General features: G+C 34.6%; 2 protein-coding genes across 2 annotated transcripts; one reads left to right on the plus strand and one right to left on the minus strand.

Annotated features, from left to right (window-relative positions):
* Positions 1–3,131: 3,131 nt before the first annotated feature.
* Positions 3,132–14,512, minus strand: LOTGIDRAFT_162781 (hypothetical protein; the record flags this gene model as incomplete). The annotated part of the gene is made up of 2 exons (XM_009058809.1): positions 3,132–3,739; positions 14,458–14,512. The coding sequence occupies 2 exons, from the start codon at positions 14,510–14,512 to the stop codon at positions 3,132–3,134; spliced, it is 663 nt and encodes a 220-aa protein (XP_009057057.1).
* Positions 14,513–18,784: 4,272 nt separating this feature from the next.
* Positions 18,785–20,105, plus strand: LOTGIDRAFT_162782 (hypothetical protein; the record flags this gene model as incomplete). Its single annotated transcript, XM_009058810.1, has 2 exons — positions 18,785–19,043; positions 19,969–20,105. The coding sequence occupies 2 exons, from the start codon at positions 18,785–18,787 to the stop codon at positions 20,103–20,105; spliced, it is 396 nt and encodes a 131-aa protein (XP_009057058.1).
* Between the last annotated feature and the right edge of the window lie 7,494 nt (positions 20,106–27,599).

Raw genomic sequence — 27,599 nt, forward strand, 5'->3', positions numbered from 1 at the left:
CTACAACTTTGGACGCCCCTTTAGTGGGACATTCAAATTGTGAGACACATTTATTTATACACTTGAAATGGATCTGTCTCAATCAGATTAAAGTACTGAGTAGGGAAAGGGGAGTGTTTACGGAGTTTATATGTTTACTCTATCGTTCTGTAAGTACGAAAAACCTTGAATCAATTTCAATATATTCATAACATAATATACACAAGTGAATATTTATGTAAAAGCTTGTTACCTAATACTATGATATAGATAACTATTGTTTATACAATCTTCGCGTGTTTAGAGATAAAGCATGTTTTTCATTTAACCCTTCAGCAAAAGAAAATTGAAAATTCTCTTCAAAAATAATCCCGAGAGAATATATGTTGGCACTCTGAAATTGTTACAAAACGTTGAACAAATGAAATCCATTAGTCGGAGCTTATTAGTAATCTTTGAAGAGGAAAATTAGATTAGAGAGCACAGTGCTCAGAATAACAACATCTTAGTATGAAAGTTGCAGCGGAATCTGGGTGATTTTCATAACAATTCATACATCAGACTTTAAAGGAATACCACCTCTTAGAATGGACATATAAAGTCTCAAATTGGTCAATTAGTGTATATATTCATCAGTTGGACTTCCCAGGTGCCCGGACTAAAGAATAGAATCTCTATTTAAAACACTTCTAAGCATGTTTCAAAATTACTTAGTTTAATGGATTATTACTTAGTGGTATGGGTTTATCCACAATAATTGCTATGTTATGATAAGAAAAAATGTTGCCAACAACCGCATCCCCATGCGGAAGCATTTTATGATGAAAAGTGGCATCAAGTGATCAGAAGAGTAAGTATACCCTGCCTGAAACCACACCAGTCATTGCTGGTACTAAGTCTCATTTTGGCCACGTTTAGAAATTTCATTTTTTGTGGTCATCCAAAGAGAAAGTATGCCTTTAAGTCATCTTTACAATGTCAAGCTATTATGAGCTTCTACTTCTAACTTGACTGCAATTACCACTATTCTTGCATCAAGGAAGTTTGTATAAGCATTAAAGTTAGTGAATTGTGCCCTCGAATATAGCCAGTCTGTAAACATTAAATATATAGTGTTTACAATTTTCTGTCGAGGGCTCTGACCTCTCTAATAAGCTGTATTCGCTGGCGTGCAATGCAATGAAATTGCTGCGTACCGTGATGTAAGATTAGTGGTTATTGCAGTTAAGGTATAAGACGAAGTTTATAATACATTGGCATTGTGAAGTTGACTTTAGGACTGAGAGACATGTCTGAGTACCGAAAATCTCCCATTGTGTCGAGTAAATGACACGATAGCAGTAAGCAACCATTTTTGATTTTTGTACAAAGAAGCGTTAAAGTGCACAAATGACTTGTTTTATTAGTGTTTTGATGTATTCCAATACTACTGAAAACATTTACCATTATTTGAATAGCATGCCATGTCATAAAACTTGGAAAAGACTAGCAAGATAAGAAGTGAAACACCATTTCTTTGTCATACTTATACAAAAATACAAGCTTTAGTAACTTCCTATGTAACATTTCGTGTTAAAGCTATCAAAGGATGACCTTTCAGACATTCCAGACAATAGCGTCATTTTCTTATTCATACAAACATCCGTTTTACATCCGTTTTCCCATTTATACCGGTGTAATGCTTCAGGGATTTAGTCGGCTTCAGGTAAAGAGGCATTCCGTTTTTTTTTTTCGTTAAGTTTCTAACGATGGTGAGCTGTGGATCACCATTAGTTTTAGTAGTAGGGAGGGTTTTCCCATATGTACAGGCATAAAATGAAACAAATACTTTATTAAGAAAATGGGATCCCCGTTTCGGAGACTAAGGTAAATGGCGAACTGGTCCCTTTAAATGATGACGACGGGCATTTTTTTTTTCATTATTAATTTATTTTCATGCGCAGATATCAGAATTGGCGTCAAGGTGATCAAAGAAACTCAATTATATTTTTGTTTCTAAAATAATTTAATGAAATTAGATTCTATGATCAAAGTGCGACAGAGAATTATTTGTAATTGTTTTGATGGCATAGAATATTGGACTGTTAACAAGCTCTGTGTTTTTTATATAAAATGTCACGTTATGGGTTTTATTTTTGTCGACCTGAGGAGTCCTTTTGCTATATTTAGGGACAGATGCGACATTTTTTTTATCAATCATACTTTAGTATCAGAAACAAATTTTTTTCAGCTAAGCCAATCAATAATATGTTCACAGCTCACAATTGGGCCTTCAAAACCATGTGTGTCCAGAATTGTCGCATGTAAAAGTTAAAAAGACGAGTCGTCTTTTCTTAAGACACTGCCATATTTATAAATAGGAAAAGAAATGGCTAGTTTGAGATATTTTTGAAGGAATTTAGCGTATTTTTGTACATTTCTAGTACTTCTGAAGAATATTTACACACCTGTCCCTTTTATGCTATAAAGTTTGATGTTGCTTAAGGATTAAAAATCACTAAGAGTGATGAGGGTTTCTGAGAGGTTCTTTCTGATGCCATCGACTTTACATGACTTGAAAAAGAGAAAATTACAAAAATCATAAAAATGGTCCTAAAATGTCAAATCTTAGAGTGTCCACAGATCTTTTTAACATCGCAGTTCCAATACATTAACTTATTCCGAGAGTTTACTAAAATAAAAACATGCAATTCAGCATGCAGGTCATTCACCAGGAGGAAAGAAGCAATTCAATTTGCAGTAAGTCACCCTGAATAGTGCTTTCTCTGCGGTCCGCGTTACATGATAATTATAAAGGTTAAAGTATTTGATATGCAATATAGAGCTTAGCGAATCGTTTGAATATGCACTTTGGAACTTGTTATGATATCATTTGAAATAAACGATGATTTTACCACAGACTTGGGTCTATTTCCTTTCATGTTAGCTTAGGATTAAATGTTAGAACATATGTTTTGATCTAATGGTTTTAGTCGGGCGCGTTCAACACCATAGCATAGACTTCGTACGACTAACCAATAGGTCGATTGGTCACGACAATCATATCCTGCTATTATAAACACTTGATTAGTATTAGGTTTTCAGTCCAAATCGCAGAAACCGATTCAAATCCAACAACATTGAATATATATGGCTACATAGATAAATATAAATTACATTGATGAGAAATAATACAAGAAATACGAATCTAAATGCTTTGAAAAAATACTATTGTACCCACCTAACATTTTCAAAACTGCTTTTCTCGCTCGAGCAGCCGCAGTTTTTCCCACCAATGGATTGTTCACATTGGAGGTTATTTTTTCTTTCTGATGTAATTTCATCCCGATTAGAATATACATCACGGTTATCACAGTCATTGGTATCACAAAAAACACAAAGGTGGAAATCTGAAACATGTACGTCATCTTCTGTACCCATTCATAGGGTATGTTACACAGTAACGAATCACGGATGGGTTGCCCATTACGAGGGTCAGTCACAAAATGATATATCCGAGTGTGTATAGGGTAAGGAAGCGCACACAATCCGGATACTATCCATATAAACACTATCACTTTCACGGCACGTGATAACACCGACACTTTCTGTCCTCTCATTGGGTGAACTATAGCTACGTAGCGTTCACACGTAAAGGCTGTAATCGTTAAGATCGAGGCGTATGCGGTTAGTTCCATTAGGAAAGATTTGAAAATACAGAACGGTTCTCCGAATATCCAAGGATAGGCTTCCCATATTGTGTATAATTCTGGTGGCAAGGCTGAAAAATAGAGAATGATATAAAATATAATGACATTTTAATAAATTAAATAAAACCTACTTTTCTACACCTGTTTTATCTAATAAGAACCATCAAAAATTGTGCAATGGGTTAAATTCTAACAGGACAGTATCATAAACCTACTCCTGTTCGATTTCCAACTGTCGAGGGATCTACACAGCCTGTAAAGTAAATTGTAATTAGGCCAGACAACAAAATGCGCGAGTATCGTCTAGTCTAGAAGTATAAAACGACTTATTGATGGGAAATGCAAATTCCGCTTAAGTAATTCAAATTTCTCTTTCTTGACGTATTCACGCATTATCCAGATTAGGTGGAGAGCATAATACATTGGCCCACTCTGGCCACCATCTTGATTTTGAAAATTCATATAAATGATTTTGGAAAAATATTCTTTGAACTTGCATGAAATGCAGGGTTTAAGAATAAAATAATATATACATATAAATATACTTTCGAATTTTCTTTCTTTGGGGAACAAGCCCTTACCCCCTTAAATGGATTTGAAAATAATTTGCCGGTGGTCCCCACAACTCCAAAGTTCTGCCGCCGCCACGGCTTTTTCTATAGGACTATATACCTTTTTGTACTGGTACGAAATGGCAGAGAACATGGAATTGAACACGATATAATATACAGTTTCAAATCGTGTCACTTTTCTTTGAAAGATAATTTGATTTGATTTCAGTCTTCAATTGGAAACAATCAGTAATTTCAATAGGAAAATATGAGATATTTTATTTAATTTGTCTGGAGACGGATTCTATTCTGATAATTTTATCATAATACAGAAAATAATGAGACGATTTGTTATACTGTATACACTGTAAAAATTCACCGTAATTCATCAATCTACAAAAATCCAAAGACGTTTTGATACAAATTACACTTTTAAAGGGACAGATTAACCATTTTCGGGGGATGATTTTCGGTCTTGAATATGTCTTCAGAAGTACTGGAAATGTACGGCAATCTATTAATTCCATCAGAAATACCTCAAACTAGTAATTTTACTTTCTATGTATGTTAGATAACCCTATTACTGATTAGATTATCAAAGACTTTAGTATGATTGATCAAAAACAATGGCGAACCTGTCTCTTTTAAAATCATTTAAATTCATAATTATTCAGAAACTAACAGACAATTGTCTGAAATGTCTTGAAATGACAGAGGTCAAGTACAGCTCGATTGCTCAAACAGATGCAGCAAAATAGAACGCAGTTCAGTTCATTTCATTATTATTTTATTTCTGAAGCCAGGGAGGAATTATGTTTATCAAATAAACGGTCTAAAATAGACAAGATTTTACAGATTGTTTGTATAAGGTACGATACAGAAAAGTGTGGCAGTTACTAGTTGCCACTTTTCCTCTGTTCAAATATATACCAGATATTTACAGTGTGTTAAAAAACAACACACTGTTTTGTTTTCAGAAATAGCAGTTGACTGAAAATCAAATTATGCCAGCGTTTCATTGGTTTTAAATTTCATTTTAGATTTTGTGATAAAACTACAGACAAAGAAAGTTCATTAAAAACTGTTTACTTCTCATCCTTACAAAACAAGTCATTAAAAGTTCATTCGGAGGAAAGCACACCATCTAAAAATAATATCATGGAGAATGTTTCTATTTTTGTAAGGATAATCGAAAGTTATATTCCTTTCTTAGAAGTAAAAGTATTATAAAAAATCTAAAGACAGACGTGGGGTGTTAGTTTAGCTTAATATCCTGACATTCCACTGTAGAAGACTCAGAAATGGTGTGCCAGTTTCTTTTTGTGGTCCTGAGTGGTGGATAGGATTAAGAGACTTGCAGTCATGTCCAATTGAATATTTGTATTAGTAGGTCGCCCTTTCTCACACGTAATGGGTTAGACCGAACATCTGCCTCTATTCCAGCTTCTGTTAGCTATTTTGAAAGATATCGGCTGGTGTAGAGACAGAACAACTAGGCCCTTTGTTGTAGTGATTTCCGCAAAACATTGAATTTTAATCAATGATTATAGATTATATGACCATGTTTGGAGAGGCATGTATATTTTTGCACATGTACAAATTTTTGCCGTATAGACACAACCTATTTTAAATACAGTTAGCATGTATCCCAGCTTCGTATTATCAACACGTTATCGTTTTTTTTAAACCGGCCAATCAACACTCTCGTACATAATCATTTTGATGATTAGTTTTGTAAATATGAAAACTCTTGAACAACATGCTTACCACTCCTCTTGTATCCAAAGACCTGTTTTGCTTGGATTAAATTTACCGTCTCATATGAAGCTGTTTCATAATGGAACAACATCTATTTATTGAGAAAGGGCGTGGTTTTAAACAACGATGATTACTCCGATGATTACTCAAGAGTGTACATTTACATATATGCAAATTCATCGTATAAAAAAGGCTTTAAAATTCACCGCGTCATACGACGTTATTTCATAACGTGAAAAACGGTCCAATGTAGTGTTAAAAAGGGCGTGGTTGAAACAACGATGGTTACTCCTCTGATTGCTCAAGTATGTAAATTTCCATTTATGCAAATTCATCGTGTAAACAAGGCTTTAGACTCTAAAGCTTTTAAAATCTACATTAGGACCTCAGTCTTATAAAAATCTGTCACAGCTGGGTAGCACAAAATAAAGTAGTCCTCATTTACTCGCGGAAATTTTTAACCAATTTTCATGCTGGTTTCTATTCTATGGTCGACTATTATATTCTGGTGGCAGGCGAATCGTGAGGAAGGAGCGGAAATTCTCAAGATTCCTACCGAGTTGAGAGAAATCTTTGATAGAATCATGGCGTGAAATTCCACAAAATGACTGCACATTTCCTGTCCGGAACTTTGTTAAAGTTTATATTTTAAAGGTATACACTCTCGTTATAAGCCAGTTAGGAATAAACGTGCGCATGCGCAAAGCCTCGATATAAGCAACGTTGACTTAACATGTCAGTCTATGGCCAGCGATGGATTAAGGTTATAATATAATGATTTGATAATATGTAGTAAACCCTTGGAATGAGATCCTTTTCCATAGACTGTCATGTTGTTTATAACGTTGTTTATACCGAGGCGGGAGTAGGGAATTATCGTGTTGCGCGTGCATACATATAGTTGGCATGGCCAACCAATTTGATTATTGTTAAAAAATGAACGCCAATTGCCCAAAGTACTTTGATTTTTTATTTATATGCCAGAGAAAAAAGTATGTTAAATGATTCCATAGGAGACATGGTTTACTACGCAAATTGCCAACATTTTTATACCCGAATTCCATCATTAACTATACATGAACTTTGATTGTTGATTTACATGAAAAAAAATAAAAACACTGAATACTAAATTAACACTGGTCTCTTCAACGAACTTTCATCAAATCTCAATCTATGGCGGTATTATTTCGTGTGTCAAAAGGAGAAAAAAAAAGCTCTACGGATTTAAAATTGAGTACTTCCGATTACGCCGGAAGTAATCAATTATTTGAGATCAAAGCTGTCATTTGGAATTACTGAACTCAGTTTGTTTCTTGCAGATTTGCTTTTTTTCAAACATTAATGACATTTTAAACTTAGTTGGAGCCTTCTATATCCATTTTAATCACTCACTCCGTGTTCATTTATACGTGAGTTACATCACACGTAGCTTTTAAGCACTTGAAGGAATAATAAAGATGTTTTCTAAAAATTGTATATTATCGGGGACACTGGTAGAATCGAGATGCACCGTTCAAATTTTAAATCATAAGGGATTATTAGGTTGTGGCCGTATAGAACCCCAAATCTAAAGCCTGTTTTAAGGGAGCTATTTACAGTCATAAAGAAATAGACACAAATCTATCTTAACCAAAATTTTAGAGTAGACTTTTCAAATGCAACTGTTGCCCGTCTTCAATAGCTCAACCAGGAGCAGATAATAGGACGCAAAACTCCATTCCATTGTAATTATAAAACCATTATTTATTTAGCAGGTTAATACTAGTCTCAGAACAGATCGTCGATTTCGAAAGTTAGCAATCTGTTCTCGATACGCTGATATTAAAGTTTTATCTTTTGTGGTAAAACGAGAAAGTTGATTACAGTTTCTAAGTTAGGAAAATGATCTCCAGAGTTTCCGGTTAAAAGCAATTTAAACTTAAGTTTATCGGTAGAAATTAACGGATTCTGTTTGCTTTCTGAAGAAATTCGTTCTGTAACATTAACAAATAAAGTGATAACATCCGATAATTTTGAACTCTGGCACATTTAAAGATGGTTATGTATTAAAACCTTTGTTACTTGTCGACAATCTGATTAAAATGCTAATCTTGTTGTTTCATTGTGTTTTTCCAGGCATTGGTATTTCTATGTTATATTAGGTGATGGGAACAAGTACATAGGCGTTTCTAGAAAAAAAATTAGTTGAAGGGGACGAGCACGGGCCACAACATTTTCTAGGAGGACACAGGCTATGCTCTCACTATCAAATTAAAAATTTTGAAAATGGGGACGGGAGGGAGGGGGGGGGGGGGGGAAGTCGGACCAGGTTCTTTCTGAGGTGCATCAAATTGCTGTGTCAAGGATGAAATTTTGGAAACAAAAGAAAGGGAAACGTCGTCCCCTGATAAATATTTCCAGATTACCTCCACCCCGTCCCATCAGTCGTCACTGTTAGAAGGAAACAACGACCCTATAGCTAATCTGGGTTATTCCCACTATCACCCATTAAAATAATGAAGGTGAAGATGGTTGTGTATAAATCAATTACTAGAAAACCTCTCAGGAAAAAAAACAAAGGTCATGCAAGCTTTTTACTGTAGTAATTAGGTTTTAATGGTTAAAACTGGAGTAATGCTTTTTATGGTTGTTAGTGAAGTATATTATAAAACACAAGTATTTCGACTCCATTTAAGTGTTTTGTTTACCCACCAAGACTTGTTCATTACCGGCTTCTTCAAGTTTATGCTTTTAGAATGAAACAAAAAAACGAAGAATAAAAACAAGATTGCATAGTTTTATTTCATTCCTTAGCGTCGATATAGCCAATGAAAAGACAAAGAATTAAAACAAGACATATTGTATTTGCATTATTTTTTCTATTCAATCGTTAAATATTTAATATTTAAACCCACTCCGTTCCGGTAATATAAGTTTACCATTATGTTAAAACTGTAAGATTTGAACGACATATAGAAGCGAGGAGCACATATAACAAAAACACAAGACAATATTATGGAATATAACACACTTCTTTAATAATTATGTGCCCAACCTTATTAAAGAAGATGTGTTATATTCCATAATATTGTCTTGTGTTTTTGTTATATGTTAAAACTGATTGATTAAACGATTTTCGAAGCTTAGCCACTTGGTTTCTTCTTACTTGTCAGGGGTGTAGGTCGGAGCTGAGATGGAAAGAAGCGTCTAGTCGTTCATATGGTACAACAAATGCAATCCTCGTGTGCTACAGATTGTGTACGTTAAAGATTCCCCAACAGCTCTCCTTAAAAATGTCCCTCAGTAGACAATGCAGGGCGTTGCCGGTTTTCATTAGCCCAATTAGGTGCAGAAGAGTAGTACGTTAAACTTCATTCATTTTACTCCTTTTCCAAGATCACTCATATGAGGAAGTTATCAATCATAAATATGACAATTTTATATAAAAGCTTTGATCCAAAATAATAGTATTATCGATATCTGCGAAGAGTTATATTCCGGTTGAGACAATTTCGCTCAGTCCAGTTTGACGCAAAAACAAACGTAACACGCCCCTCTTTCCAAACAAATAAAGCAATGCCATCAACCCTTTTATCACCCTATAAAATCTGTACCCTTTGCGTGTTAATATACATTAGCAATGCTTGCCTCCGTCTGTGAATCTAGTTAGGTAAGATTTAAATCAAAGTTTACTGCCTGTTACAAATCCAATTAAGAGATTGTCTTTGGTTACAATTAACATCTTCAGCCTGTTTTAATGTCGGCATTGTCTGATTCGCTTTACACTTACAATTGATGCAATCAATGACCCGACGGGCAGCGCGTCAGAGATATCTAGGTGACTTTAAGATTAACCAGGCTAATTCAATTGAATTACGAAGACTCGCACAAACTCGTCTACATTTTCATCTTGGAAAATCATTCTTCAAACATTGACTTGTCTTGTCAAACAAATTTGTTTGATTGGTTGTATTGCAAATTGCCTTGAACACGATTTAAAGAAGAAATTTGTCAGATCAGATTTATGGTGAATGAAGTACCTCCAGAAGAGCAACTTGTCTTTCACAAGAACGTAGCATGTTTCCAAACTGAAGCGCTGGGGTATTTCTCGCAAGTCATGGTTGTAGAAAACGATTCTTGTTTTCTGATGTCGACATATTTTATTCAGTACCTATGATATCCTGGTCTGTTTTAAAAGTTCGTATAGAGGTTATACAGAGTTCCTATATCAAATGTCTAGTCCTCAGAGAATGGTCTCAGACACGGTGGCTGTTTTCTGTTCTCAGAATGTTGCCATCTCTTTTACAAACCATGTGATCTGTACTGGTACCGCAATCGTTTGTAATTTGGTTTTTTCTGAACTGTAAATGAAGCTCTCAAAAATCAATCTTATTTGAAATCTCAACACCCCTGCAATTTGTATTTACAAACCCTATCATCCGTTCTGTTTTGAGCAATATAATATATATTCATATTTTTTTATGACATCTACTTAAAATGCCGAAATGCGAATATCCTCTCAAAATTATTTTCCAGTGCCAGACATGCATTATCTATGAATTCAGCCGTTTTACAGCCTCTTTATCTGTGAAATATTCAAACCAGTTATTGTATATTTTTATATCACCTCATAAAGTAATTCTTTAACTGCCAAAACTTTTAGTCGTTTTTCGCTCCTTAACCTTTGGCGAAACCATGACGATAAACTACAACTTTATGGCTCATGGACGCTCAAAGCTACCGAAGCTGTTCAAGACACAATGGTCTGATGTAGCCAAATCTTTATATGAAATCTCAATACTAAGTCAAGCTCTTAAAATATTCAAGATGAATGATCAAAGCTACAGAGAACAGTTCAAGACACAATGACTGACTTCTGTTATCAGACTGTAGTCAAATCTTTATGTATGATATATCAATAACCCTGTGTTTTTTAATTGCAATTCTATTATCTGTTCAGGTCAGTGCGACAGTATTTATCGGAATATTTTGTTAACCCAACTTAAAATGTCAAATAGTCAATGTTGGTTCCATTTTTATTGTCCATTCCGACATTTTACAGCCGCTTTATTGCACAGATATTCAAACCTGTTTTTATTGCTTGTGTTTCTTAATGTCCAAAATTTAAAAAAAAAACGAGTAGAAAAATGTAACTTTATGGCTACATGGATGATCAAAGCTACAGAGACCAGTTCAAGACACAATGGCTGGTTTCTGTTATCAGACTACAGAGACAAATCTTTATGTATGATATATCAATAACCCCGTGTTTTTTAATTGTAATCCTATTATCTGTTCAGGTCATTATGGCATTATTTATCGACATATCTTGTTATGACACTACTAACTGAAAATAACAAAAAGTCAATATTGCTTCAATTTTTTCATTGTCCATCGCCAGACAGGCATTTTCTATAAATTCCGACATTTCACAGCCGCTTTATTGCATAGATATTCAAACCTGTTATTGTTATTATTGCTTGTGTATTTATATCACCTCATAAAGTCAAAGCTCTTAGTTCATTTGAGAAATGGAGTATTGCGCAATATACATGCTGTAGGGATCTCTACTCCTTACATCCGTGATTCTTATCAACATCAATATTTTGATATAGTGTTCTTCTACAAATACAGATAAAATGCAGTAACTGAATCCAGTCCACACCAACAAAGTCCCAAGGCCGGCAGCTACAATCCAATGAGATTTTAAAGCACTATAGCCCTTGTATAGTTGAAATGTCAGACGATGTTTATCAAGTGATTATTAGTATCTCAATGACTCGAGATCTTAAATACTGTTATCATTTCTACAACACGACCTACTGCCGCCAGCATCAGTATCATTACTCTATACCTAAAGTCACCAGTTGATACAAGGGTAGTCTAAATACAGATTAAGACATCTAGTGTCTGATACTTCCTGAAACAACCCACATAGATAAAGGAAACGAAATATTCAAGAGCATGTTTCAGGTAAACGCTGATGGCAGTGCTATATCACTGTATCACGGTGAAGTTAGAAGTTGATACAAATGTAATTAAAATACAGATAGAGTAATAGTAATAGTGTCAACCCAGTGGCGGAGCCAGGTTTACGTCCAAGGGGGTTGTGAGAATTTTGCCCGAAAAACTTGCGTCGGGACTGCGAGGCCGCCATCTCAGCCATCTCAGCTCCAAAAATACAGTTATCTGATTGGATAATAAACCTAACTTTGAAATCTATGTTAGTAGTTTACTAAAATTGTCTAAGAGAATAAATCCCCAAGATTATTCGATTTTCGAGCTTTCTTCCACTCTTAGATTGGGTTTCGGTTAGTGAACCGTTCGAATGGCGTTCTGAATAAGAGTGCATCTCGATATCCTCTTAAGTCTATTATTATTATAAAAGTACTGGCTTATAATAATATAAGAGTCATGAATGGTAATTATCATTATGTGGAATACAACTAAAACTAGAGCCTGAAGCATTATCAACAATTTTACCAGGAAAATATCTCAAATAAATATCAAAATACACTTGACATTTTACCAAATTTCATTAATTACACTGGCTAAAAGCTCTTCAGTCTGATTGATATAACATTTCAACCATCCAACCAAACGAACAACCAATCAAAAACAGCAAAACCGGTCGATGGCACGATTGGTCAATCCATCAACCAACCGACTAAACAACCAACCCAATGAACAACCAACCAATAGACCGACCAACCGACTTCCTAACAAATCATGCAAATGAAGGCCCCGATATACATACAGAGGTCTGATATTAAAACAATCCTTTAGACAAAAATCCCCATGTCAAATATCTCATTTGCACACTGAATCTTATAGATTATTTTTGCTTCCAGTCGTTTCTATCATTTGTTGTTTCGTTTTGTTTGTTTGGTTATTTTTGTGTTTGTTTTGTTGTTGTTTCCATTAGGCCGATTTCACATAGAAGTATACTTTTCGGGTATACCTAAAATCGAACAAGGTAATTTCATAATACCTGGTCACATAAGACACTAACGAGAAAACGAAGTATACCTGCGTATAGTAGAGTATAGTGTAGTATAGTGAGAATCGTGCTTGTTCGATTTTCAAGTAGTGTATGCAGCGAATGTGCGAATGTGGCAACTGCAATTTGTAAGTACAAGCGTTTGATCGGCATAGAAAGAAAGAACCGAGTAGGTCGCACGTGCTGTATTATGTGATTCGAGCGAATACCGAGTAGTGTATACCGAATACCGAATAGTGTATACCGAATACCGAGTAGTGTATACCGAATACCGTATACTTCTATGTGCACTTAGCCTTAGGGAATCAAACACGTGCGTTGCAGTTAGTTTTTATGACTAAAGCTGTCCAACATCTACCACAAATAGATGTACAACTTAATACGAATTAGTAACAGGTATAAATAATACATTTTTGTTTTAATAATTTTAATCTCGCAGACGGTTTGATTATAATCTTATAAACCAGATAGATTAAAATAGATATTACAATAGTGTTCTCTGCTTGAAACAAATTTACATTTAACAGGTGCTCGTCTAATATTATTTTATTATATTCATTGTTTTGAGAGACTCTTTAATAAATTTCAAATACTTATACAGATATTTATCTTTTGTCTAGAAATGGACTTCACAGGTGTCACATTTTGATAAACTGTAATTAAGAATTTTAATTAATATCAATCGTAGCAACGTATCGTCCATCTACCAGATTATTACACACTGGCAGTGAACTACCATTAAAGGGACAGATGTGCCTATATAAATTGGTTGATTTTACTCTTGAAATAGTCTTCAGAAATACTATAGAAATGTACGATAATCACATAATTCCTTTAAAAATACTTCGAACTACGAATTTTACTCACTATTTTACTCACTTACGAAAGTTTGGTCTAATTTTAATTGGACTGTATCATCAATATCTTCGAAGTTTATATTTGGCTTTGTTTAATAACACGTGACAATACTGATATAGTACCAGTAAAAATGGCTACCATTAAATACCGTGCGTGGCCGTTTGAATGTTTTGGTGGATTGCCTGATAGCGACCACGTCTCAATATAGACTGTTTATCAACCACAAAAAGATGTGAAGATGCTAAATGTAGTGCAAGTCATATAGGAGTTTCAACCCACCGCCCCCATCTCACCTTAGAGTAGAGTCACTGACAATACAACATTCAATTCCATTTCATCATAAACAAAGACGAAATGATTGGAATAGCCTTGGCACGTAAATAATGTAATACAATTTAATGAAATACATCGCTTTTTGTCTGCATGTGACACGACCCGTAGAAAATAGCACCCCGATCTGAATTTTAATCAGATTGATATCGCTGTGGTAAATTAGAGATTACTTCAAGAAGATAATATTCGACAGTAACATACTGACATAGGTTCAAGTTGACATCTTAGAGGTAAACTACCTCTTTGGATAACCAAACAATTGAAATATTTAAACTTTGCCAAATGAGTCTTTGTTCATCAGTGGACTTACCTGTCCAGAATCCCCCTATAATCCAATACATCCATAAAACTAAGAAATCATCCATTAAACTAAGAAATCATCCATTAAACTAAGTAATCATCCATTAAACTAAGAAATCATCCATTAAACTAAGTAAATTTTAAAACACGCTTACAAACCTTTTTCAAAATTACTTAGTTGGATACTTAATGGATATATCGTCTTATGTAGAGATTCTATTCTTTAGTCCTGGCACCTGGTAAGTCCAACTGATGAATATATACTCTTGATGACCATGTTTGAGACTTTTATGGTCATTCTAAGAGGAAGAACTCCTGCGACTGAGGTTTATTTCGTAACGTTAAGTAGTTACATTATTTCATTTTTAAATTCCAGCAGCATATTTCTGTCCCTATAGCATATCAAAAGATGCTATTAAGTCCATTTCATTAAATAAAAGAGTATTTATAGCCCAGTCACACCGGACCGCGACCATTTGTGATCTTACGGTAATCAAAGGTGTACATGGACGCCGGAGAACGTGAAGAAAACGTCTAGAAAATGTCTCGATTCCATGGCGATCTCAACGGTGATTATTGGCGACAATAGAACCCACTGTACGATAGCTGATGCTTCCTACACTCTAATTCCACGCTTATGACGACGTAAAACTCCTTTCATTTAATTTCATTTCTGAGTTAATTTTCCATCACCGTAACAGCTCAGTAAGGACCCCTTTCCGGCGTGAGGGTCTTTTAGTAGCAGTAAGGAAATCACTTCTTTATACCAAAGGAATGTGAGCGAATATTTCTGTCAGTGTTGACGTAACAGGTATCACGTATGTAAACATTTTAATAAGTTTGGCTACACTGTAAAACCTACTGCGGGGTTGTGACGTCACCAAACCAATAATTCGACGGTAGTGTAAACACTTCCTTAGCCCAGGAATGTGGGCGATGATGAAATATTTCATATTTGTCAGTGTTGACGTAACAGGTATGAAGTATGTAAACATTTTAATAAGCTCCTCTATAAAAACGAAACCATTCTTAACCCAGGCAGACTGTATGGTGCCAAAATATTACATTAATTAGGCTACGATGGCTCTTATTTCATAATACTGTTGGTGTACTTGTACTCCAATATACCTGTTTTGTATTTTGTAAACAGGTTTTCGAAAAAAAGTTTATGTGTATCGGGGATATTGATATAATAGATTTTCACTCAGACGCCTGTGGTTCTTGCCATTCCACTAAACCTAAGCGTTTTTTGGTGTCAATATCACAAGAGCTACTAATAATTTTATTTAAAGCTTTCTTTGAGTGGAATTGCAGGAACCACAGACGTTTGACTGCACACTTAAAAGATTTTAATTGATCTTATCAAAGTCCAAAATACAAAAATGTTCAGAAAACCTCTTTAGAATCCTTTTAATGGTAGTTATCTTATTTCAGAGCACAAAATAAGTACTTATATAAGTTCTGATATTATCCATATTAGTAAGGGTTCATAATACAGTTTTCAGCCTTTTTATGTGCTTCAAGAGATTCATCGAAAGCTTTAGCACCATTCCGACTTTCCGTCGCCTGATATTTCAGAAGATTTAAACCGGCTATGACGTCACCAGCTGAAAATTCATATTGTGATGAAGACGTTTAAATCTGTTCATGTTTTTCAATAATAACAGAAATCAAAATGGTGAAAATTGAAGCGATGACAGTTTACGATTGATATGCTAGAAAATCTGTCTTGAAAATATCATTAAACTGTCGCATACAATTAATGTATATGGTAACATATACATGTATGTTCAAATCTATTAACTGTAAATGTTATTTATCACGAATTTGAATTTCCATCTGTTTTTGAGTTTAAAAGTAACGATTTTGTACTATGTAAAAGTTCAAAAATAAATCCCCATTCAGAGATGGATACAGCGTCCTTTAAATCACTGTACACTAACAACAGGTACGTGCTAAATCTCACAGTCTAAATTCTGTGCGAAGCTTTAGATGGCATTGCGAACCAGTTAATGTTTGAATCCGTTTAGATAAGTACAGATATCTTTCCTCGATTTGTCAATTTGTCATCCACCAACCTAATCTTTACAGTGGTCAAGGTATTGCATGCTTCGTCTTATACCTTGACTGCACTAGCCACCTTTCTTGTATCATGGAATACAGCTATTTAATTGGATTGTACGTTAGGGAATACAGCCAATCACAGCCATAGACAGAAAGACAAACTGTAAAGATCGTGGATTATCGTTTGGCTGTATTCGCTTACGCCCAATCCAACCATTTGCTGCAATACAAAGCAAGTTTTTCGGGAAAAAATCTCATAACTAGGTTAGAGATTCGGCAATCTCAGATATCCCCTCAGATCTCAGATATCCCCCCTCCCTTCCGCCACTGCTGCAACGTATTACAAGAAAGGTGGCTATTGCAGTCAAGGTATAAGACAAAGTTCGTAATAGCTTGAAATAGTGAAGATGCCACCACCAACAAGCCATGCTCGTTTGTTTTTAATGATCAGTGATAACAACTAAGGTACAATCCAACAAAATCTCTTCACTTCCGTATAACAAGTAGGTGATTATTGCAATGTATAAGACGCAGTTCGTAGTAGCTTGACATTGTGAAGATGTCATCAACCAATCAGTTATTACCAACCTTTTCCCACTGTCTATTTCAGTAATTATATAAATGATACTAAATACAATGCCATTATCAAGTCTGTATGATCAAAGCCACATTATGGGAATTATTACAAAATCCCAACAGAATATATCACAATAATTGAATTAAACTATTTGTTCGGCTTGGTTAACTTGTTCCAATGATCCCAGAGGATTGCTGTCCTTGTTTATAATAATACATTAACAGCATAATAAAAAGTCGGACGAACTGGCAAAAAAACAATTAAATAATTGTTAATCTACATGGATGGACAATTTGAAAGAGAAAAGCGATGTGTGGTTTGTAGGTTCGGAGTGTGATGGGAGAGGGATAATGATCGTTTTCCATTAAGATTATTTGAACAAAATCGTTCACGATCAAGAATTGTTTTTTTCCTTTATAAATATGATTTTTAGACTTTAAAAAGGCCTGTTTATGACATTCAAAAGTGGTCGTAACACCAACACAAGATCGCTATATCTTGCGGCAACATCTGCATGACAGATTCACCACAGCGGCACAGAGAGCTCGCCAGACCATTGGCCATCATCAGCAACCCATCAGTGCTGATACCGTTCGAAATCGGCTGGCCTCCCAGAACCTGCCTTGTCGGGGTTCGGTGCTCATTCATTTCACGTGTTCTCATATGAGAGTCGGCACTGCAGATTGCAGAGTACGAGTGTGGCGAAGGAGAGGTGAACGTTTTACAGAACAGTGTGTGGTTGGAAGAGACCCGCGGGGAGGACCAAGCATTATCATGTGATTAGATGTCATAGCAATAACTTGTAAGACACTAAGACAATCCTTTGTGTCAAATGTGGTTGTTTTCTGACAATTGTCTTTTGTTTTATTGAAATTTGAATAAACAATTCACTAATTTTTCATGTTTTGCGACGTGTGTGTATTATTTACCTGTAATCTACAAACTTTTTTACGGTGTATCACAAATTAATAATTATAAGAAGGCACTTTACAGAAAATAAATTTACAATACATCATCTGTACCCATTATTTGCTTCAATTCTTTAAAAACATTGGTAACAAATCTATCGATATTCTCCTATATTTTAACATACTTTTTTTTTACGGTGTATCTATAAAAAGAATATGTCTGTATTTGATCAGACTGTAAAATTCAGTGTATGCAATAATCGATAGAAGCACAAATATTTTACCCAGAGGCGTAACGAATAATTGAAAGCCCCGGTGTCTCTTTGCGGAGTTTAGAGGGCACTTGTCATGTTGCGAGGTCAAGGGAAAAGATTGTAAATGGGACGCCGGACAATACATCTAACGCATTGTTTTTACAGTTAAACGTTATGAGTGTATGATCTATTATCAGATTGTTTTGGCCATTCTGATGTCTGATATAGTCATCAATAACAGCAATAAAAGTATCAACAAGGGTCGATCATCAAATGAAATCGCCTGGAAATAACTTGCCAAATTTTACAGGGAAGAAATTACAGTGATCAGAATGTTTTGGCCATAGTCACAAATAATACAGCAATAAAACTAATGACAGTTATTAACAATGCTGTAGTGTATTACCGTTGAGGGTGTTATGATACATAATTGATATCTTTAGAACAATAAGTCGTTATAATAATTCTCTACAGACCTAGACAATTTATTATAATCAATGATTGGAGATGATTTATATCCAGTGGATGGCCAGGATGGTTTTTAGAATGCGGTCACATTCGCATGACGGTGATAATGATAATAATGATGATGATGATGATGATGATAGTGGTGATGATAATGATAATGATGATAATGATGATGATGATGATAGTGGTGATGATGATGATGGTGGTGGTGATGATGATAGTGGTGATGATGATGGTGGTGGTGATGATGATAGTGGTGATGATGATGGTGGTGATGATGATGATGATGATGATACAGGCGTAGCTATGAATTATGAAACGGCGAGTAAGGACCACATAATTCTCAAGGGGGCCCAGGAATTTAAGAGCAAACTGATCATAAATTTGAGATTTAGGGTAGGGGGTAGAGTTGGGCCAGCATCAGGTCCTGGATTCTTGAATGCAGCCCCAGAGATCCTCACCCGTTCCAACACCCGTAGAAAATGATGGATGGTGAGTATTTGATTAATAATAATGTTGATGATTGGTAATGCCGAAAATGGATGGATGGAAGGGTGGTCCCTGTAGCATTGGGTAGAAATAATAAGTCACACACGATTGTTGATAATTCTGTCGCTGTTCATTCACACGATACAAATCATCTAGACCTGAGATCTACCATGATTATTTAACCACACTGCTTTGGAATATATGTATTTACTATTCTATAACGAACTCTTTATTAAATCTTTCTAACATTTGGGGAATAAGTGGCTATTTCCTGTGAATTAAGTGAACACCTGATGCAACTCTATGATTGATACTTCACTTTCAAAATATTCCTGTGGTTAAGTACATCTACTTGCTCATAATTATATTCCATTAAACTACGATGAAAGCTCAATACACACAAGCCTTTACAATGATTTGAAAACATTTTTTTAATCTCATCAAGTTTTGTTCAATTACAGAACCGTACACTCATTTTCTATTTACCAACAAGTTTCAACGAAAGCACTGGCTTGGGTCAGATAGCGTCTAGTTAGAGTTTTAAAGACATTCTGTGATTGGGAAGACGAGAACATAACACAATTCATTGATAAAAATCACTGAATTTATTTCAAACGACGCTGGAAAACGATTTCATTAAGAAAATGACAATAATAACTGCGAGCTTTGAAGTGAATTTCTAATTACCAAGTGTTGATAAAGGAACAAATAAAATACAATGATTTTTATCTGTAAATGTTGTTATGTTCAAATATTTTTAGTAGTGGCGCGGTGCCAGAATCCCGAGACTGGGGGTACAACTTGGGGACAGACTGACTTAATGGGAGGGTCAAGTTTTGTCGAGATTGAGATTCAAAATGCAGTAACTCTGTGGAAGCGAATACGCGCAAGCGTCTGAGAAGGTATTCCTGATGAAATTTATCAAAAATAGAATTAGTTTGGTGCATGCTGACACATTTTCGGGGCACAAACGTATAAAATCACAATTTTAATTTGTTCTAAATGCATTGCTGACAATAAGGGAACAAACCGCTTTTATAGAGAAGAAAATGACCCCCTTGTTCGTTGAAGTGGTTCAGGATTTAATGTAAAGAGTAAAAAATAAAGCATTGAAATAAAAATCTTAGCAATTAATCTCTTGAATTTTCTATTATATCATGTGTTCCTGTAATTATACAATTAAACCGTATATGACGTCACTCTCTCTAAAGCTATAACAAATAATGCTCGGTTTTTGTGAAATTGTAAGATCTACAGAATTGGAATGGTGCAAACTGGTATGTCCTTGACAGTCGACACACATAAAAATATTTAGAAAAGCACTTGAAGATATTGAAGAAGAGTAAAAATAGTGTTGACAGATATAAAGTGGCTATGTCTGTTATCTCAACTCAAGGTTATGATTGTTTTGACAAGCGTAGATAAACATTCCATACAATTAACATCATATTTTTAACATCAAAGGATTCTTAAATCTCTTCCTGTGTTTTTTAACTTACAACAAACGTCTCTATTCTGTCAGTTTTATGTTGTGTCTATAAATAAAATTTTCTTACAGAATCCCATACTCTCATATTGTGGTGGTTTTCACCATCGATATGGTGTTTGATCGTTTAACTGAAAGACTATTCTGAGACTAGAATGTCAAACTTGCACACTTGTCAATGTTAAGCTCTTGAATCTAAAAATAGAATTTTCTTAGAGAGCAACAAACTATTGTGGTGGTTTCCGTCTTCGAAGGGAAGGGAAGACCACTCTGCGACTAAAATTGTAAACTTGCATACTTTTTGAGTCTGAAACTCTCGAATCTTTAAATAGTACTTTCTTAGAGAGCGCCACTAAATAAAGAATGGTGGTTTCCGCATGTATTGTGATGTATTACTTTTCTGGAAGACCACACCGCGACTAGAATGGTCAACTTGGTATAGAACAATACAGTGTTCTGTTATTTAGTGTAGGATATTAGATGCCAACGGTTCGAAATCATACCGATTGATTCCACTCAATGAAAATTACTTTAATAAATAACCATAGTCGTGATATATCGCATTTCATTTCAATACCATGTTGCCATATATGGCATGAAATGGACAAAAATAATCGCACGGCTTGATTTAACTCTCATTTGTTATAGTACTTATCGACTTCTTTGTCATCGGAAATGAATTGGAAATCAACTTGATTACGCTTCTGAGTAACAGCCCACTACATGCCTGGATAATCATTCTACCTGGTTAAGCGCCATGTCATCCGATTATCCAGTCATTTCCAGTTGATTAGCCACCGAATGTCACGGCCGATCCATCATATAATATTCAGCCGGTAATTGCTATGGATAATAACAAAGTTGTTATGATTATTACTGAAAGTGATCGGTTGACCTCGGTTAAACTCTGAATATTATAAATCAATTTAACATGTTAACACTTGTTATTGGTTTTATGATCGAGGTGTGGGCGACCGTTTATCACTTATACAATTGGTAGTGTTGTTCTGGCCTGAATCGTGGACACTTGTAGCTTCTGTTTACACCATGCTAATTTCCTGCGAATCCTGATAGAAGACAACCTCTTAAAACAAAATTTAAAAAAAAAAACATATTAAAAAAGAAATACGCTTCTTATTCGAACAGTGAAAATGGATAACGGTATGCAGTGTACAGTGACGGAAAATTGTTCATTGCCACATTTTGAGGGATGTAAATTCGTAGTGCTTGAACCACGGGCAGTATTGTCCCATCTGAAAGCCTAATCACATTGTAATGTGCAAAAATACTCTTTTTAAGAAAGTAATTTACTCTGCAAATCTTTTACAATAAAATATTGTTCATTAAACATTGGTTTCCTCAATCTTCTCTGAATCAACATCATCGAGTTTCCATTTTTGGCCAAAATAAGTAATCAGGGGACTTAACTACAATGTCATAACTGCACAACAGAATCTCTGTATAATAACTCCGCTGATGAATATATACAATGATTGGCCAAGTGCAATTAGTATACAACATTTGGAATTCCTTTCAGAGAAACAGATTTGTCGAATTATGATGTGAAAGTAAGAGAATCGTGTTAAGAAGATATCAGAAAGAAAGTGTCGGAACTCCATTAAAATATCACCGATAAAACCAGTACATAAATACTCACACTTATCCACAACAAATACATTAAGATGTTGGTGAATTAAGTGTTATTTTGATCGTGTTTTAGACGGTAATATAAGTAAGTTTACTACCGTTTAGGCGTTTAAGGGGCTTTTCATATCTCAAGATCGGAATTCCATTAAAGCACTGAAGACTCGATCAAATTACAGAAGTCAAGGAGAACAAAACAAACACTGAATCTGTACTCAAATCACGGACGTCATTTGCACTGTTATTTGGCGTATCTGTATACCTGCTACAAAATAACAAGAATTTTGATGGGGTAATCATTTATGACATTCGTATGATTCATTTTCTTTTCACAATTACATGTATAACAACTGAAGTTATCTTGATCGAGGACCCTATCTATCATATTTTATTAAATTTACAACATGTATACCAGCTGACCTTATGATAAACATTTTGGAAAATCTGATGCACTTTTTGCTCCTTTTTCAGATGATAAATCATGAACACAGCTATATAGTATAGCTAAATTATCTCTAGCTAATTTGGAAACATAAGACTGAACTCTTGTCTGACCCAATTCAAGATATATTGGTACTTTTAGAACGGATAATCCAAGAAAGATCAATGCCACGACGCTTGGCCAAGGACCAGCTGGTCAATACGTTCCTCGAGACACAAGTTATTATCCTTGTCTATATGTTTTGCAACCTTAAAATTTACCCCCAACCCCGAACGATAACGAAGATTTCTAGATTGTAGATATGATCTCGACCTGGAATTAGACAATCTAAAGACATATTATGACATTAAACCAATACAGTGACAGGCTTATAGAACAATAGAGCAATCCGCCAATCACTTGATGGTTTAATTCTGTCCATAATTTCTAGATTAATGTACATCAAGCTGGTAGAATATATGTCAAATAGCTCTTCTGTATCGTAATATTGTTCTTTATATATTGATCTTGGCGTGGAGTGGTTCTTGATATGATAAGTTTTTTAAACCAGGATCCAATTTCCACATCTTATTCACTTCTCAATGACCTAACGACCACCAAATTTTCGCTTTCGCAGTGTTTTAAATTATTTGATACGGTTACTTTTGGAAACCTGTCAGAAACTTCTTATAACTTACGATTTCCAAATCTTATTCACTTATACAAATATGACTGCCACCAAACTTTTTCATGTTTTAATAATTTGATACGGTTTCTTTTGGAATAAGAAACCTGTCAGAAACTTCTTAACTTTGATTCCCAAATCTAATTTACAGATCTGATTCCAAGACCGTATCAAATGATGCCTCAATTTTTTAGAACGACCACCAAACTTGAGAAGTGTTTTTATTTGGCGTTAAGTGATCCTTGATATGGTTAGTTCAAATGGGATCATCTTGTCAGAAGGTTCCTAATTTACGATTACCAAATCTAATTTACTTCTACAAATCGGATTCCAAGGCCAGAGCAAATGATGCCTCACTTTTTTAGAACGACCACCAAACTTGAGCCGTGTTTTTTTTTTGCGTTAAGTGGGTTTTGATATGGTTAGTTTTGTGACATGGGATCTTCTCGTCAAATCTTTGTAACCTAACAATTCTTGAACCTTATTCATCTCTACAAATCTGTGACAAAAATACGTTACTTGTGACAGAGACTTTACACTTTAACGAAATCACACTTTGAAGTCTAAAATAAGAAGGCTAATGCCGCATTCAGAGCAAAATTGTCCCCATTGCATACAGCACGGCGTTAGCCACAGTGGCGAAATTTGCCCGAATTTCTAACCTAGTTATGAGAGTCATGCCCGACTGCGACTCCGCCACTGGTTAGTCATTAAAGAAAAAGAAAAGAAAGAATAAAATTTCTCTATATTTTCTTCTGCAGTTTCAAGTAAACTTTAATTAACATTACAATTACATTATCATCTTAATGGTTCTAATTAAATCATCAACTTTGTCAGATTATCAAATTGATTGGCTGGTCAGATTTGAGCTGTCAGTCACTGCCAATTAAAACTGACCGATTCCATTCGTGTCTATTCAAGTAGCTGTATAATGTAAATCAAGATTCTGTAAATGGTTTTAATTGCACCTTGACCTAATCATTAAGCCGAAAGCCAGAAAGGTGTGTGGTTTAAGCAAAAATCATCGACTTAATTCCTGGGCTCTAGCTCATCGCATGGTATTATCGAATCAGAAAGTAATTCTTGCCAGCTATACGCTAGCAACGCGGATGGTTCAACCAAGACGTATCGACTTAGTCTATGGAATGTTGAAGATTATATGACATTGTCGAATCAGAAGGTAATTCTTGCTAGCTAAAAGCCAGCAGAGTAAGTGGTACTTAGTTCATGGACATTGTCTGTCTTCTTTGTCAAGAATGTAGAATAAATAAATAAATTCACAATCTTAAATGGCAAAGTCTACCAATTTACATTTATAAGAAAGAACCACAGGGATAAGTTAGAAAATAAGTTGGAAATCGAAAAAGAGCAGGCTAATGCTGATGTCCTGGAAAAATGTCCCATATCGCACCCTGCATGACGTTGCTCGTCTTCATTAGCCTACCCGGTGCAGAAAACTCCATTTATTTTATTCTATTCTAAGTATAACAATATAGGTTCACGAAGATCCAGCTACCAGCTGACATTGATTTCTCTCGGATTCGTACCCAGCTCGATTTTAACGTACCTGAAAATCTTACAATCAATTTTTAAGTATGATATTTCTCAGTGTAAAATGGCACACTACGACAAATTTGTAAAAGTGAAAAGGGGCCCAGATGTTACGAGACATGATAATCAGCCTTTAATTAGATTATAAATAGATTTAGACTCGATTAGTAAGAAAAAAAGAAGGCAAGAGTTGGCGCCGACACTGATATTAACGATTCAAAAATATACATGTATGAATAAAAAAAAACTCAAATAGCATAATGACACATGTTAACTGTCTGAAAGAGATGAGGTGTTATCTGAATACCTGAATAAACGTTTAACTATGTGGAGTCTCTGAAAGCGATATAAACAAAGAGATGTCAAGCTAACAAACATTATAAGTTATGTATATTGTTTGTCAATAAAAGTTCTGGCCTCTTTGAAAGGATTCCAGAAAAAATCCTTCAAAAATAACCCTGAAAAAGATGATATGCTATCTTTCTATCAACAGACAAGAGTACAACAATGGAACACTCTCTAGAATATCGAATATCAGAGTTAGGTGCTGCAAGGTGTTTCTATACAGAGAGTAAAGTGATGTCTGGTATATAAATAGGGTAAGGTGATGTTTATAAACGGAGTAAGGTGATGCACAGGGTTTCTATTAACAGTACGTTGATGCCTTATATTTCTATAAACATAGCCATGTGATGTCTGGTGTTTCTATTAACAGCACGGCGATGACTTATATTTCTATAAACAGGTGATGTCTGGTGTTTATATTAACAGCACGGCGATGACTTATATATCTATAAATATAGCCAGGTGATGTATGGTGCTTATATTAACAGCACGGCTATGACTTATATTTCTATGAAAAAGCCAGGTGATGTCTGGTGTTTATATTAACAGATCTCGGTGATATCTGGCGTTTCTATACAGTATTTGAACATCCTATGGAGTCTATCTCATATGAAGTACATCAGCTGAACATCTTTAACCTCGATTAACCTATTAATCCATCATTTATCAGTATGAGAATTTGATTGGTGAAATTAAGAAATAACTATGTATTCAGCCAATCATAATACAGGAATCTAGATCCGGAATGATCAGAAAAAATAGGATATTAACAATATGTATTAAAGATTGATTCTGTCAGACGAGATTGATTATAGCTTATCTTCTAGTTTCGTTCATACTGTCCAAGGTCATTTGAGAAGATGATGAAAGTAAAAGTCATCTTCACAATGTCAAGCTTTTACGAACTTCGTCTAATACCTAGAATGAAATAGCCACCTTTGTTATACCACTGAATGCATCGATTGGATTGGATTGTTCGCCAGCGAATACAACCAATCAGAGCCATCGACAGAAAGACTTCTAAATAAACGCTGTATTTACGGACTTCCGTGATACTAGAAAGGTGACTATTGTAGTCAAGGTATAAGACGAAGTTAGTAATAACTTGACATTGTAAAGATGGATGAACAATATAATAGTTTTTATAAACCTTTACCATAATTGTCTTTTTCTTCAATGGATTTTTATATGAAAACCTATTTATGTTTTTTATTCACAATGATCAAAACTATCAGATAATTAAAGTTAATGAAAGGGGAAAACGGTTCTTTTTCAAAAGCATCACAAATTGAAAATCGACAAACAATGCAATATAAATGTTTTGATAAAGCTATGCTATATTCTCTATATAATATAAAAACAATTTCAATGAACTTTTAAATGAATTATTATCTCTTGTTTTTATTCATAATGTTGAAAAATGAAAACTAACAGATAATAATGTATTTCGATAGGAATAGAGAGTTTCTATGAAAACAGCTGATGAATGTCGTATTTGTGGTAATTGTTATCTATTTACTGTCAACTCAGAACTAAATTATAGCTCGTCTTCCGTGTTGCCGATAAACAATCCTCATAAAGACAGTTTTATTGGATACAAGGCACAAATCATATCCAATAATCTAATAGAGATTGTTTTTTTTGTATGTTTTAGTTTATAGTCTGAATGGAAGCTGATTTTTTTTAATAATCTTTTTTATACTCGACCACTTGAACAAATCCTTATATAATAATGAATTATTCATTTGGAAATCTTTTATTCCTATTGTAAACATAACCTAAAATCCCAACTTTATCAAACTTATTTTGTCTGATTTTTTTTTTATTTTAACGATATACTTTTATAATAATTGAATTTAAATCTGACCTAAAATCTCATATTTTCTGATTTTTTTAAAAAATATTTTTAATGGCGTGGTATTATTAGTTCATCTTCTTTTCCAATATTTTAACGATGTACTTTAATTAGAATTTATTTAAATCTGATCTCACGAGGAATGTAAACCACAAAACATTTTATATTGTGTGTTGAAGTGATTAGGGTAGTATTAGAATGTTGTTTGTCAGTCCGAAACATCTGCCCCTATTTCAGCCTCTGAAAGCTATTGTGAAGGTTGTCAGTGGAAGTAGGCCGATGACTGTCAAAATAGCTATCAGAGGCTGAAATAGAGGTAGATATTTCGGATTAGTTGTTCGTCAGTTACTATTTTTTAATACAGCTTTCGAATCGAATGTATTTCTTTTTTCTTCCTCTTTCTCA

Source organism: Lottia gigantea (assembly GCF_000327385.1).
Source record: "Lottia gigantea unplaced genomic scaffold LOTGIsca_36, whole genome shotgun sequence".
Lineage (NCBI taxonomy): Eukaryota > Metazoa > Mollusca > Gastropoda > Lottiidae > Lottia > Lottia gigantea.